General features: G+C 60.7%; 7 protein-coding genes across 7 annotated transcripts; 5 read left to right on the plus strand and 2 right to left on the minus strand.

Moving 5' to 3' along the window:
- Positions 1–957: 957 nt before the first annotated feature.
- ACO1O0_002060 (HAD-like domain-containing protein) lies at positions 958–1653 on the plus strand (the record flags this gene model as incomplete). The annotated part of the gene is made up of 1 exon (XM_083191537.1): positions 958–1653. The coding sequence occupies one exon, from the start codon at positions 958–960 to the stop codon at positions 1651–1653; it is 696 nt and encodes a 231-aa protein (XP_083052751.1).
- A 371-nt stretch (positions 1654–2024) lies between these two features.
- ACO1O0_002061 (uncharacterized protein) lies at positions 2025–3202 on the plus strand (the record flags this gene model as incomplete). The annotated part of the gene is made up of 2 exons (XM_083191538.1): positions 2025–2553; positions 2616–3202. 2 exons carry the CDS (start codon positions 2025–2027, stop codon positions 3200–3202), a joined length of 1116 nt encoding a protein of 371 aa, XP_083052752.1.
- An 870-nt stretch (positions 3203–4072) lies between these two features.
- On the plus strand, positions 4073–5664 carry ACO1O0_002062 (uncharacterized protein; the record flags this gene model as incomplete). The annotated part of the gene is made up of 2 exons (XM_083191539.1): positions 4073–4521; positions 4590–5664. 2 exons carry the CDS (start codon positions 4073–4075, stop codon positions 5662–5664), a joined length of 1524 nt encoding a protein of 507 aa, XP_083052753.1.
- Positions 5665–6251: 587 nt separating this feature from the next.
- On the plus strand, positions 6252–7538 carry ACO1O0_002063 (uncharacterized protein; the record flags this gene model as incomplete). The annotated part of the gene is made up of 1 exon (XM_083191540.1): positions 6252–7538. One exon carries the CDS (start codon positions 6252–6254, stop codon positions 7536–7538), a length of 1287 nt encoding a protein of 428 aa, XP_083052754.1.
- A 286-nt stretch (positions 7539–7824) lies between these two features.
- ACO1O0_002064 (cell division protein Cdc14) lies at positions 7825–8779 on the minus strand (the record flags this gene model as incomplete). The annotated part of the gene is made up of 2 exons (XM_083191541.1): positions 7825–8292; positions 8357–8779. The coding sequence occupies 2 exons, from the start codon at positions 8777–8779 to the stop codon at positions 7825–7827; spliced, it is 891 nt and encodes a 296-aa protein (XP_083052755.1).
- A 974-nt stretch (positions 8780–9753) lies between these two features.
- On the plus strand, positions 9754–11175 carry BTS1 (isoprenoid synthase domain-containing protein; the record flags this gene model as incomplete). The annotated part of the gene is made up of 1 exon (XM_083191542.1): positions 9754–11175. The coding sequence occupies one exon, from the start codon at positions 9754–9756 to the stop codon at positions 11173–11175; it is 1422 nt and encodes a 473-aa protein (XP_083052756.1).
- Positions 11176–11640: 465 nt separating this feature from the next.
- On the minus strand, positions 11641–14616 carry ACO1O0_002066 (uncharacterized protein; the record flags this gene model as incomplete). Its single annotated transcript, XM_083191543.1, has 2 exons — positions 11641–14323; positions 14381–14616. 2 exons carry the CDS (start codon positions 14614–14616, stop codon positions 11641–11643), a joined length of 2919 nt encoding a protein of 972 aa, XP_083052757.1.
- Positions 14617–14819: the final 203 nt, after the last annotated feature.

A 14819-nucleotide genomic window follows, 5' to 3' on the forward strand; every position in this document is an offset into this window, starting at 1 on the left:
CACGGGAGATGGGGAAGGATGGAGTGCAAGGGGGAGATTGTTTTGCAAGAGGGCGAGAAAATCATTTTGGGAGGTTTGGGTTGGTGGCCTTGGTGGTCTCATCCTCATTTGGGGCCGGCGGCGCACAATAATCAATGGGTGGAAAAAGGTTCTTGTCGCTGGCACGGCTGATCCCCAGACTCTCGACTCTGTCGTTCTCCCTCCAAGAGGTTGCGCGAGATCCCGGTGCGGCACCTTGCCGGAATAGGACTAGCGGGTCCATAAAAAGCCACTGCACAACTTTTATGCACCCACGCACTACCAGGTACGTACCTCTGTAGTCAGTCCCTGCCAACGGTCAAACCTGTTGCGCCTCAGCTTCGCCTGGAGGCAACCTGCTGATGGCCAGCAAACCACCTGCATCAGCGCAATCTGCCTGAGCACAATGGAAGCCAACAGGCAGCAAACAGCCAGGCGCCAATCCAAGACCCGCCGACCTTGTTGTGCTGTACTGGGTTAAGATGTGTTGGTTCCGGCGTGGCAATCAGCCCGCGCAAATTGTGGGCGATGGCGATGGTTCTGCTCTTACCCCTTGCGGCGACGCATTATGAACCTAGAAGGCACGATTACGGATAGCGATTGCCAGTTTAACACCCTGTCACCGACGCATCGAATCCATTTCCCACGTCAGGAATCCTCCCAAGTCCCAACTAAACCAACCCCCTCCCAGGTGTCACTGGTCCACTGGTCAGGTGTCGCCGTGTCGGCAACAAGTGCGCTCGCCCCATCCGGGGCTCATGATGGGGCTTGGCTCTCACCTCGGGTCAAGTGACGCGCCATGCCAGCAACTTCGGGAAATATCGTGAGATGTCAAGGACAAGGCGCAGGCCGAGTGGCCACAATGCATCTGCAATTGAGTCCTGGCCGGAGCATCATCTTACCTCTCGCTATAGTCATTCTGCATTTCTAGTCTTCATCATGTCCGCCCCGTCACTTACCACCGACGCCGAGCCATGGCAGCCCAAAGCCATCGTGTTCGACCTCCTCACAGGGCTGCTGGACTCATGGAGTCTCTGGGACGCATCAACGCCGTCGGGCTCCCCGTCCGAGGGCAGGCCCTGGCGACACCGCTACCTCGAAATCACCTTCAGCCTCCCCGGGGGCATCTACGTCCCGTATGAGAGCTGCGTGAGGCAGGCCGCCCGTGACGTGGGCTTGCCCCCGTCAGCCCCAGAAGCTCTGCTCGCCAGCTGGGAGGGCCTACAAGCATGGCCCGAGGTGGCCAAGGTGCTGCCGGCCTTGAGGGAGCGAGGGTATAAGCTCGGCGTCGTGACCAACTGCTCGAGACAGCAGGGGCACATTGCGATTCGCAACGCGGAAAAGTGCGCCGCCGGAGGGGACGGCCAAGATTTTACCTTTGATGCTGCCATCACCGCCGAGGAAAGCGGGTTCTACAAGCCCATCGAGCAGGCGTATAATGCTATTCTCACCAGGATGGAGCTCGAAGCGAGCGATGTGCTGTTTGTCGCCGGCAGCTCCGGGGATGTCCAAGGGGCAACCGACGCCGGCATGAGAGTTGTCTGGCACAACAAGGCTAAGCTTCCCAAGAAGGGGGAGGCAGTTGCTTCAAGGGAGTCGAGTACGCTCGACGACGCGCTGAGGGGCTTTCTCTAAAGTAGTAGCGACGATGAGGGCGGTACCACGATACCGTGATACACGACCACATTTTGCCCAATATTTCATGTCGTCACCGGCCTGCTGTGCCGGGGCAACGACAGAGACAATCGAGTCCTTTTTTTTGGTGACCACTGACCTGTGATGCGATGGAATGCGGAGAGTGAATCATCATGTCTTCATAAGTTGATGCACGGGTCTTGTGAAACACGGCAGCGCTGTCTTGACAACCCAGCGACTGGCATGTGTCGCTTGCTCCAAATATTGGGATGATATAAAGCCCACTTATGGAAAAAGAATGAGAACCCAGCGGTTCGGCAGAGCTTACTTCCACAACCACACAGACATTTCTTATTCCTCGCATCTTAACCATGGGTTTCGTTGACGGCATCGGCCAACTCGTTGGTCGCAATGTTCATCAGGGTGCCCACACGATCAACATTGGTGGGTCTGTGAACTGGGGCGAGCTGGAGGGGAGCTCCCCTCTTCGACGGGCGCATCTGTCCGGCGTAGACCATGGTGATAGTGACGCTTCCCTCGTCCTGCCACGAAAGGAGACCTTCTCGGGCCTCCAAAAGTCCCTGTTTGTGGCCAGGAGTGCCGTGGAGGAGCATGCGGAGGTTCTTCAGGTCCCCGAATCCCAGATACACGACATCCTCGACAAGATCCGAGCTCTCGAAGAACAGGTCAGCGCTTTACTTGACAGCGAGGGCCAGCATGTAGATGTAGAGGCTGCCACCTCTGAGAACAGCGGAGCTTCCGACGGGGGCTCTGACCAGGTAAGCGAGAATCCCACCGCCTCTGAGGCTAACGATGATGAAGGAACCGCTGCAGGGAAGGATGATGACAACCATACCAAGGAGGATTCCAAGGAGAATGCGGACGATGATTCCGAGACTGGTGAGTCCATTAATGTTCAATATCCATGCCCCCGCGATGAACTCGATACTGAATGCCTTCAGATGAACCTACGGCTCCTGGTGGTATTTTCAAGGAAGACGCCCAGACGGGGACTGACGCCTACACCTCGACCATCGGCGCGACCAAGACAACAGTTACCCAGACCAAGACCAGAACCCGGACCTCGACTATCACCTTGGCAACAGCCATGAGGCCGTCCAAGGCTCCTGAAGCCCCAACAGCCCCCGTGAATCCTGGACAACCCGGATCTGAGAGTGGGGGATCCAACAGCAGTCAATCGAAAGGAGAGATAGTAGGGCATCCAAGGTCAACCACGGCTTCTGGCAAACCGGGAGTTGGGAGTGCCGGATCCAGCGATTCTCAGTCCAGCAAGGAGATGGGAAGGCGTCCAGAGTCGACGGTGGGTGGCAAGCCCAGCGTAATCTCGAACGGGACGGTGTATGAGCGCCCAGGCGCCGTCCACACGCCTTCGCGTCCCATGTCGCTCCCAGAGCACATTGCTTCAAGTTCTCCCACGGCGAGCCCAGCTCCCGGAGTGTCTCCGCCTCCAAAATTCGACAGCAACGGGGTATTCAGCAACACCACGGGGGGCACAATTTTCCAGACGGTGACGCTTCCGGAAACCTAGGTTGTGGGTCTGGGGTGCAATGAGGGGGGGGGGGGGTTGGAGGGTTGGACACGGAAAAGGGGGGGAACATAGCAGAACATAGCAGAACATGACAGGACGGAACGGGGGCAGACTGCAGAGTAATGATTTGGGAAATTGGCAGTACGCCTTGCAGAGTGCTGACTGCGAGCCTGCGATTCCCCGGGGTCTCCGGCGCCGAATTGGTGGCGAGGCCGGAATGATTCCGGCCAAAGACGCCTTTAAGCTCCACCTGAGGCCGGGCAGCGTCGGCAGCAGCAGGTGGTCAGGTGGGGGCATCGTGTCCAATGTCTCTTATAAGCTCCGGCCGGCCCCCCATTCACCGCCAACGTCGTGGGATCTACGCATACGTGTCCATGGGGACGATTGCACTCTCGCACAGTCCGGAGGAGCAATGAGCGGGGGTGGCATCTGGGTCAACTGCTTGTTAGGAAATGGCCACGACGCAACGTGGAAAGGCATGTTGGCACCCCCGGGATCCCGAGACTGCAACGCAAAGGGGCGCAACGGACGACCCAGGGCTAACGACAACAAGACATTTCTGTTACGTTTCCATCACTTAATGATTCAACAGGCACCTCGTGACCTTCCTCAAAAGCTAGAATGCAGGGCGCAGCTCCTGAGCTTTGACCGCCTTGGTTGTCCCGTCCTTGCCCATTCTTGTCCATTCCTGTCCCGTCCCCCGCTCGTGAGGCCGGAATCGATTCCGGCCACCGAGTACTTAGGCGAGACGCGAGCGCAGACCATGGGGACTGGGCACTTGGGAAACCTTCTTCCTCTTCTTCTTCTCATCAGCAGAAAAAAAAACCTCGTATAATAGTACTTCCCTTGTATACCAAGTCCTGTGCCACAATGGGATCCCTCGGGAGCACCTCCACCTTCACCGTCCTGGACGATGCCCGTCCGGACGACAAGTCACTCCCGGCCTTCATGGTCTCCACCAGCCGGGGCTTCCTCCCGCGGGCCGACCCCGTGGTGACGCTGCCCAGCGAGTTTGCGGCTCTCGAGTCCATCCTGCAGCGCATGCCCATCAAGACGGCGTCCGGGGAGCCTGGCCTCCTGGCGCAGAACAGGCTGGGCGACGTGGTCGACACGGAGCTGCCCAACCTGGTGGGCGCCATGGACCTGTACAAGGACGACCTGCCCATGATGAACGCCCTGTACCGGGACTACTCGTTCCTGGCGTCGGCCTACCTCCTCGAGCCCTGCCACCAGCGCTTCGTCCGCGGCGAGCCCTACGGCCTGGGACGCCAGGTCCTGCCCGCCAACATCTCGCATCCCATCTCCCGGTGCGCCGACATGTAAGCAGCACCTCACTCGACCCTCCCACGTTGCAATGAGCTCCAGGATACTGACCCACGTGAGACAGCTGCGGCTTCAAGCCCTTCATGGAGTACGCCGGGTCGTACGCCCTGTTCAACTACCGCCTGGAGGACCCCAAGGCGGGCATGGACTACGCCAACCTGCGCCTGATCCGCGCCTTTGAGAACGGGCTGGACCCGTCATCGTCCGAGGCCGGCTTCGTGCTCGTGCACGTCGACATGGTCAAGAACTCGGGCGCCCTGGTCAGCGGCGTCATGCAGTGCCTCAACGCAGCCTCGGAGGGCCATGGCAACGACACCCGGCCGAGCAGAGAGCAGCGCAGGGAACTCAACGCAGGCCTCGCGTCGGTCCTCGCGGCGCTGACGCGCATCAACGGCGTCATGGAGACCATGTGGGCCAAGTCCAGCCCGATGGCCTACACCAGCTTCCGGACCTTCATCTTCGGCATCACGTCGCAGTCCATGTTCCCCGAGGGCGTCGTGTACGAGGGCCTCAACGAGGGCCGGCCGCTGTCGTTCCGCGGCGAGAGCGGCGCCAACGACTCCATGGTGCCGCTCATGGACAACCTGCTGCAGGTGCCCATGCCCGACACGCCGCTGACCGAGATCCTGCGCGACTTTCGCGAGTACCGCCCCAGCAACCACAAGGCGTTTCTGCAGTTTGTGAGGGAGCGCTCGCGCGAGGTGGGCCTCAAGGACCGCATGCTGGGGTTCGACCCCACAGCACAGACTGCAGCGCAAGAAGAAGACGATGAGGAGGACGAGGAAAGGGACCTCCTCCGCGAGTCCCGCAGCCTCTGGATCCAGGTCCTCAACCAGGTGCGCGACTTCCGCTGGCGCCACTGGTGCTTCGCGCGCGAGTACATCCTCAAACGCACGTCGCACCCGACGGCCACGGGGGGCAGCCCCATCGTCACCTGGCTGCCCAACCAGCTGGAGGCGGTGCTGGAGGAGATGGCCTGGGTGCACGCCCGGGCGAGGGAGGACGGCCACCCGAGGGGCCTGGGCCGCACCGCCGAGGACATCATGGAGGCGGCCATGAGGCAGCGCGAGACGCTGCGCAAGGAGGTTGACCGCTACTGCGCCGAGCGAGGCGTGGGGCGCGATGGGAGGCAGGCCTAGTGCTATTATTATTATCCATGGCACGCATAGTATTATACCTAGTAGTAATGGCGAATCCAGTTGAAGTCGCACAAGATGAGTCTAATAATAATAATATGGGCCACAGATTGAGCCGCGGAGCCCCGTTGCCCCGGTTGCCCCCCGGCCCCGGCCCCCGCACATACTCGTACTATGTACGGATACTATGCGGTATTACGGATACTATGTAGCATCACCAGCAATGCGACCTACCACATCTTGCACATCGTACCGGTCTGTCTTGAGTATCCGCAGGGGCCGCAGGGACCGCAGTGGTGCCCTCAACGGCCCCTCCAGGCTCTAACCACCAACCTGCATGCGCCATGCATGTACTATGGTGTACTGCTGCCGCTTATCCCACACCTCCCGGGCTGGCTGCCCCCAGCTTTCGTATTTTGTAGCAGCTGTCTGTCTCTCCACTCTGCTCGCTCTCCTCTCTCGTCTTTGTCCTCGTTGTCCTCTTTGTCCCTACTCCTCGTCCCACCACCGCCCGCCCCGTCAGTCACTGTGCCCGAGTCCAAACGCCCTCCCCCCCCAGCGGGAGAGACGGTCAGAGGCAGACACCGGCAATGATGAAGCTCCCAGCCTCCTCCGTGGCCGTCCTGGCCATGGTGGCCATGCCCATCATCACCACCACCGTCGAGGCCGCCCAGCGCTTCGCAGCCTTCCCCAACGACGCCCTCATCCCGCGATACCTCGTCGACAAGTCCTTCCCTCTCGCCCGCCGAGGCTCCTGCGGCGAGGGCCACCACCCGTGCCAGGAGACGGGCCACAGCGACCAGTGCTGCGACAACGAAAGCTACTGCTACATCGACAGCGACGGCGACCCGCGCTGCTGCCCCATCGGCTCCAACTGCCCCCTGGACTCCAAGTGCAAAAGCGACCACTTCTTCTGCACCACGACCCTCACCGAGAGCGGCACCGCCGTCTCGACCGAGGGCTGCTGCACACGGCGCTGCATCTCCACCAGCCAGTACCTCTGCGCGCCCGACGACGGCGGCGGCTGCTGCAACTACACCGCCGAGTGCCGCAACGGCGGCTGCATCTTCAGCAGCGACTCCTCCTCGACCACGGCGCTGGTCAAGCCCGTCGAGGAGGGCTGCACCACCAGCCAGTACCGCTGCCCGGACGGCAAGGGGTGCTGCGACAACGACCAGTCCTGCACCGAGGTCACCGGCACCGCGTTCTGCGCCAGCGGCAGCCCGACCGAGACGGGGCTCGACCACATCGGCGGCGAGGACGATGACGATGACGGCGGCGACGACAAAGGCCTGTCCGACGGCGCAAAGGCCGGCATCGGCGTCGGTGCTGTCGTAGGCGCAGCCGCCATCATCGGGGCCCTCACATGGCTCTGCATCTACAAGCGCCGGTCGCGCCGCCGGGCCACGACCGCCCAGCCCAGCGGCACCGCCAGCGACGGCCGCGCCCAGGAGGACGCCGCCACCGTGACCGAGGTGTCGCAGACGACGTCGCGCCCGCCGCAGCCGGGCCAGGGCCTGACGCAGGACTACTTCGGCCCGGACCCCGTCGCGGGCCCCTACACCGTCACGCCCGGGCAGCACACCGTCGCCGGGTCGGCGTCGCCGGGGCTGGACCGCGCCGTGCCTGGCCGTCCCGAGCAGCCGGGCGACATCGCGGCGCCGGTCGAGATGGGCTCCGAGACCGTGTCTGACCGCGGCGCGGGGTCGCCCATACCCACGCCGAGCTACCACGGGTCGCCGCACATGCAGGAGCCCGTGACGATAGAGGGCCGGTTCGAGCTGTACGGGTCCGACGATGCGGAGCCGCCGCCGCGGTCGCCGTCCATCATGCCTACGCCGGCAGCGTACCGGGCCCGAAAGGAAGACGAATGGTAGAGAGATCCTGCAAGTGTTCCGGGAGGGACAAATTATGCCGTCTGTATTTGTAAAGCAGAAGAGCACGAAGCGAGAACAACAAAAACAAACAAAACGCCCTAGCCTGTCCGATCCAACGTGAAAATGACACCTAAAAACACCAAGCCCGAGTCCAAATGAGAATAGCGGCACAATCGTTCGGCTTCATCGAGCCATCCCAACGCCGACATGTTGTAATACCGCAGAATAGCGACAAAGGAAATACCATTATGAGTGTCTTTCCTCCCCTGGTCTCCCCGACCCGGGTTCAGCACACGACACCGCCAAACGGCGCGCAGTCCCTCAGGTCCTTGACCAGGTCCTCCACGCTGCTCAGGTGCCGGCTCAGTAGCTCCTGCTTCTCGTCCGTCGTGAGCTCCCACCGGCCCTCGCTGTCGGCCCTCCTGCGGTCGGTTCCCCTGCCGCCCTCGGAGAAGGCGCCCGCGAGCTTGCTGGGGCTACGCTGCAGCATGGCGGGGACCGAGTCGCGCTGGCCGGCGCGGGGGATCGAGGGCACCTCGGGCATGAGGTAAAAGTAAAGGAACTCGACAAGCTTGAGCTTGACCTCGCGGGACGTGGAGCGCGACTTGAAGAGCGACGTGACGGCGAGGAGGCCGTCGAGGTCCTCAAAGGCGCGCGTGTTGCGGGGCGTGTCGATGAGGGCGACGACGAGGGTGAGGAGCGTGGCCGACTGGATGGCCGGGCAGTTGTACGGCTCGAGGAGGTCGAGGAGGAGCTGCCAGCGTCGATTAGATGAGCCAATCGTTAGGGGGGAAAAAGTCCAATTGCCGGGTACTCACGTTCATGTTCTGCTCGCGAGAGAACAGGGCCTTGCTGGGCGGGTGCAGCAACAGCACGCCCTGGATGAGGTCGAGGGCGCTGAGGATGAGCAGGTCGTTCTGGCCGTCGCTGCCCTTGGCCATGAGGCGGTCGAGGGTGCCGATCAGGCGCGTCGCCACGTTCCACTCGAACCCCTCCTGCAGCTTGAAGAACTCGCGGAACGCCGGGTCGTGCGACAGCTGCGCGAGGTCCTTGCGCGCCGCCGCTGCCTTCTCGCCACCGCCGCTGCTGTTGCTACTATCGCTGTCGGGTGTGCTGGGTGGTTTCGAGTTGGAGAGGCAGATCTGGGCCAGCAGGCCCTCGACCTGGCGCAGGCCCTTGCGGACCTTGGGGCCATCGTAGGATGACAGGTTGTCGAAGGCGAGGGAGAGCAGAGCTTCCATTGTGGGGTTTTTTTCTCGTGTTGAACAGTGCAGTAAACAAGCAAGTGGAAAATGCCCCAGCGGAAGGGGGGCAAAAAGCAGAAGAAGAAAAAAGAGTGCGGACGGTGCGCAGGTATGGTAATACAGCTAGATGAAGAAAAAATGCATTTGCGCAGAAAGAGATAAGGGGGTATCTTGGAGCAATGGGTGAGGAAGCCTGGTAAGAGAGTACGAGAAGAAGCTCCGGGTTTTGGGGCGGAATTGGAAGTCAGACGGCCAATGCAGATCCATGGGTGGATGCAGCCGTCTCCAGAGCAACAGATGCTAATTACAGGGGGCTTCAGTGGGATTCTAGGGGCCCCAAGTTCCCAACGCTCAACGCCTGGGCCCCAATGCACCGCGCAATTGCACCTCTACATTGGATCCAGGCACCCAATACTCTATCCGTAAGGTACATTACGTTTTCGTGGTTGGCGATACGTATCTGAACCTTTGCCACATAATTGGGAGGCTCCCCCCTAACCCGGCCGGCATCGTCTCTCACTAGGTAGCCCTCAGCATACGAGTATGGCAGCCCAGAATCAAAACTGTTACCTTACCATGGATGGATGGACTGCTTGGCGCCGACATCATGAGAGTACTCTCCTACCCAAGGCTCCTACCACACGTATTCTGTATTGCCTAGGCGTGCTCTAGGCACTCTAGGCATGCATACCGACGGCGGGCCGACCTGTCACGCGGCAGTACTAACGCACGGGACAGGAACGTCTAGACAGTCCGCCGCCATGTTAGATGGAGCCTAAGACCGCAGAAGATCTAGCACTTACCTAGTAGGGCACGTGCCTAGTAGAGCAGTAGTCACCGTGAGGCACCTGTTAGAGTAGGTACGGAGTAGAGAACGTAGGATTGTTCTGAACTACGTAGTAGAGCATGTTCATAGTAAGGTAAAGTAGGTAGAGTAGTACGTAGGACAGCTGTCCTACAGCGGTAGGCTGATGGTGTTGCCTGACCAGGGCTGCGTCATTGACCCACTGTGGGGGGACTCCAACTTCTGTCAGGGCCCAGCAGACTTTAATCCCAACCCTCCTCATCCAGCTCGGCCCCTCCAGCGCCGCTATTACCCTCGCCAGCTCTCCTTCCTTGTCGCGCAGCTTACCTATATTGTGCGCCCTGTTATGACTCTGACCTCTTCCAACATGCTGGCCTCCCCCAACGCCATCCCTCCACGCACCTCGAGCTCCGGCCACCACCACGGCCACTCCACCAACGCCGTCTCGTCTGCCCAGCCCGCCTCCAGCACTCGCTCCGTCCTCAGACCCGTCTCCGAGAGTGACTGGCTCGCCCAGAAGTCCCAGCAACAGCAGCAGCAGTATCAGGAGCAGCTCATTACATCCGGACAGCACAGCCGTCACCACAGCTCCTCCTTTGGCCCCGTCCCCGTCCCCGCCATGGAGCCGCCGCCTCCCCCTCCTCCCTCCGACCCCAGCCGCTACGCTCACAGCGACCTCGACTTCGGCCCCCGACGCTCCTGGAACGACAACAAGGAGCGCGTCATCCGTGGGCCCTACGAATATGTCATCAGCCACCCCGGCAAGGACTTCCGCGCCCAGCTCATCGCCGCCTTCAACGCCTGGCTCGACGTGCCCACCGAGAGCCTCGAGGTCATCACTCGCGTCGTCGGCATGCTGCACGAGGCCTCCCTGCTCGTCGACGACGTCCAGGACATGTCGGCCCTGCGCCGCGGCTTCCCCGTCGCCCACAGCATCTTCGGCGTGCCCCAGACCATCAACTCAGCCAACTACATCTACTTTGCCGCCCTCCAGGACCTCCAGCACCTCGCCAGCCCCCACGCCGTCCCCACCTTTGCCGACGAGCTCGTCAACCTCCACCGCGGCCAGGGCATGGACCTGTTCTGGCGCGACACCCTCACCTGCCCCACTGAGGACGACTACCTCGAGATGGTTGGCAACAAGACCGGCGGGCTCTTCCGCCTGGGCATCAAGCTGATGCAGGCCGAGTCCGCCACCGGCATCGACTGCGTGCCCCTCGTCAACCTCATCGGCCTCATCTTCCAGATCCGCGACGACTACATGAACCTGTCCTCGGTCGAGTACTCGTCCAACAAGGGCATGTGCGAGGACCTCACCGAGGGCAAGTTCAGCTTCCCCGTCATCCACAGCATCCGCGCCGACCCCACCAACCACCAGCTCCTCAGCATCCTCAAGCAGAAGCCCACCGACGTCCAGGTCAAGCAGTACGCCGTCAGCTACATGGAGGGCACCGGCAGCTTCGAGTACACCCGCCGCGTCCTCGCCGTCCTCATAGAGCGCGCCCGCAGGACCGCCGAGCAGATTGACGCCGGCCGGGGCAAGCTCGCCGGCATACACAAGATACTAGACAAGATGGTGATCGAGTGAGTGTGTTTTCACGGCTCGGCTTCCATCTTCTTTGATTTTTCGTCATTCTGTTTTTTTTTCTGCCAGCGGCATGGGAACGGGGATATCATCGTACTAGGCATAGGGGTGGGGGTTATATGGGTACTACTACCATGGGCAGGTTTGTTTCCTCACGGCATGTTCTTGACTTAGACTTATTTGGATACCACAATTACCACAGCATCATACAGCGTTCTCGAGTTGTTGAAAATTCCAATTGCTCTCAATTTCATTGACATACGCCGGCCAAATGTGCTCTAAATCTCGTTTACCTTCCCAAGTGTGTTCCTCCTTTCGATGCCTGCCCGTAGTTGAAGCCGAAAGGAAAAATGGTAAATCAAAAATCGCCAACGCCGCTATAGTTGAACCAACCCTCTTTGCTCTTTCTTTCATATCTCTCTTTCGTGGTAGTATACATATCGACGTCTCGTAGCATTACAGCATCATTCAATACCCCCCGCGGCGCCGGGACCGCCCGGCGCCAATGTCGATCCTCTGCATCTCCTGCATGAGAGCATCGTCCCCCGGAGCGGAGTTGGCTCCGCTCATCATGGGACCGCCAAAGGGAACCTTGGCTGGGATAGGGGGACCCGACCCATGCTGAGGTGCGTAGTTTTCGTTGGGGTAGTCGTGGTGGCCAGGAGAGCGCTGGGGTCCTCCCCGGGTGGGAGTATAAGTGATTTGCCGCTCTTGGTAGTTCTCGGACGAGATGGGTGCCAAGGGCCGGGAGCCTGCTCCACTCATCACTGGGCCCGCAGAAGATCTTGACTTCTTGTGGAGGCGGTTGCGCCCCGCGCTACTCGACGCGGGGGGCGTGTGAGGATCCGGGGGACCATACGAGGAAGAGTTATGCGATGCCGCCGGCGGAGCATGAGGGCGCGCCGCGATGCGGAGCTGTCTCCGGCCGCTTGGGGGCATCGGTTGCGCGCCCGACGGCGAAGGCCGCCCCCGGGGCTCTGGAGACGGCTGCTTCGGCTGCTTCGCCTCGGGTTCGGGTGCCCATGACTCCACTGGCAAGTGGTCAGATGGATCAACCTCGCGTCCATCGTAGGTGACAATCTTGGCATCAACGTCGGCCAGAGCCCTATCATCACGCGCAGACGCAATGTTGGTGTTGAAGGCATCAAAGGAATCCGGATCAAACGGGATGCCCGAAGCTCTTCGGTTCTCAGCTGGTGGCGGAGCCGGGCTTACCGACTTGCGCTTGATTTTGTGCTGGGAATTGCTCTGCGGAGCTGGGGAGGTGCTGTGAGACTGGATCCTGCGCTGCTCTGGCACACCAGAGTACGTGACATCAGTCCCAGAGCTCCGCTCATACGGCTGCTGGGGTGGAGGAGCATAGTCATACGAAGACCCAGGCTCGCCGGGCCCATATGCAGGAGGTGGCTCAGATGTGTGGCGGCCCCGTGGTGGAGTTCCTATGTTCTGCGTCGTGTATCTCCTCTCGTGGCGGCGCTCATCGTGGATTCGACTCGAAAGTTCCAGTGCTAGGTTGGGATCTACCCCAGGAACCAGAGAGGGAGGAGCCTCTGGCATTCCATGACTAACTGGACGCTGCATATGTTCCTCGTACTCACCACCGTAGCGCGGGTACTGTTCTCGGTCAGGCGCGGGCTGATTGTGGTGTCCCCGGCCAGGGCTGGTGGAAAACTCCCGGGATGCAGCCGGGGAGATTTGGCGCTGATAGCCTTGATCATGATAGCCTTGATCATGGTAACCTTGATCCTGGTAGCTTTGATCATGGTACCCTGCTGCCGCCTCCCTAGGCAGCGGGCTGGGATGGCGTGGAGAAGCACCCGGCGATCGGCTCAGGTTCAGAGGTGCAGGGTTCGGCGCATGGTCATAGCCCATGTCTTCGGCAGGCGGCATCCTCGAGGCGCTAGGCCTGTAGCCATGTCCATACTGACCAGTGTGTGAGTCAGGAACATCCTCCACTGTCGCCTGCATCGCCCTTGGATGATGGTCGTACGGTGGGTCGTAAGAATGGTGCCTCAACGGCGCCGGTTCGTAGCCTGGCGCATCCTGTTGCGCCACGGGGATCGGTGCAGAGGGCGCCGAGTCATATGGTCGGAATGCAGGCCGGGCAGGGGGGTAGGCAGACATGGAATGACGGTGTGCCTCGTTCTTCAGGACATCGTGGCGCATCGGCATGGGAGCAGGTGGTGGCTTTTGTGACAACCCATCAAAGCTACTCCTGTGGGAGACATCTGGGGGCCCCCCACCGCTGTAGGCAGTACGGTGAGCAGGAGGCGGAGGAGGGCGATCATTCTCAACTGGGGGCGGGAGCTGCCTAGAATCAGGCAAGTGGTCGTAGTGCTCTGGAAGAGACTGCCCACGAGGCTCAGGTGGCTGGTAAGGCAGCACAGGTCCCCTAGGGCTGTACTCTCGGTCGTCAAAATGGCGTGCCGGTGTCTCGTAGTGATCTACTGTGCGCTGCAACTGGCGGGGTACTTCCGTCCGTGCTGGCGGCTGGTGCTGGGCTTGCGGGGAAGGAGAATAAGTATCCGGGTGCTGATACCGGGACGCGGAGGGCGGCGTCTGGTACTCCAAGCTTTGCAGAGGAGAGTGGCTAGACACATATCCAGAGTGCGAGGCATGCTTGGCATGGGTGCGCGGAGGCGTTTGGTACTGGTCTTGAATTGGTGGCAGTTTGGCTGGTGCCGGAGCTGGAGCTGGAGCTGGAGCTGGAGCCTGAGTAGGTGCAGGCGCAGGCGCAGGCGCGGGAGCAGGCGCGGGAGCAGGAGCCTGGGGTGCGACGGGTGCCTCCCCTGTGATGGGGTCGGACGGAAGTGGGCGGCGGCCCATGGGCGTTGTCCTCTGCTTGACAGGTCCATTCGGCCCATTCTCCCGCTCGGTAGCTGCAGGTTGAGGGCGCGGCTTGGCAACGGGCTTCTCGGGTTTAGGTCGTATATCGTAGTAAGTGATCTCAAGTCGGATCTCGCCGGCATACTTGCCCCGGCAGGACAAGGTCTGCCAGACGTCGCCCTGGCCACCACCGGGCACAATGATGCCCTTCAAATCAATCCATGCTTCGCCAACGAGGTCGGTGCGCTTATCATCTGTAAAAATCGATATCTTGAGCTGGTAGTAGTCGGGGCCGTCGTGGACTGTGAAACGCAACTCCTGGTCCCTAGGTAATTGTTAGGTCTGAAGGTTCTGAGATTTGTAAAGGGGTTAGAATGCTCACCATCGCGGCGTCTGGCCTCCCCGTATATCAGTCGCCGTCTTTTTGGCTTCCTTCCCCAGCCTCGCAGCGCAGTAAGGATCCTGCTTTCCAATAGTCTTGCGATTCGGGAGGTTCTTTGCGCGATCGACAATAGCGACGAGGGTGCCAATCTCGGGCCCGTCGACAGACAAGTCGGCAAAGATTCCCGCAGTATGAGGGCCGTGGAGGGCGTTTTGCTTGACCTTGCTGGTCGCCATGATGCTTCGAGCTGCGGGGTGATGTTTACATGGGCGAGGCGCAAGTCGAGCGGCCTGGCGACGATGACGGAGTAAGCAACGGTGGAGGGGTAAAAAAAGAGGGTAAGGCGTAATAAGCCAACAACAGCTTCAACGGCAACAACGGAATTGACCCGTGACCAATTCTCGGACGTGGGAAAGCAGTGAAGAAACTAAGAGAGTGA

Source organism: Amphichorda felina (genome assembly GCF_050947745.1).
Source record: "Amphichorda felina strain 45539 chromosome Unknown scaffold_2, whole genome shotgun sequence".
In the NCBI taxonomy this organism is placed as follows: Eukaryota; Fungi; Ascomycota; class Sordariomycetes; order Hypocreales; family Bionectriaceae; genus Amphichorda; species Amphichorda felina.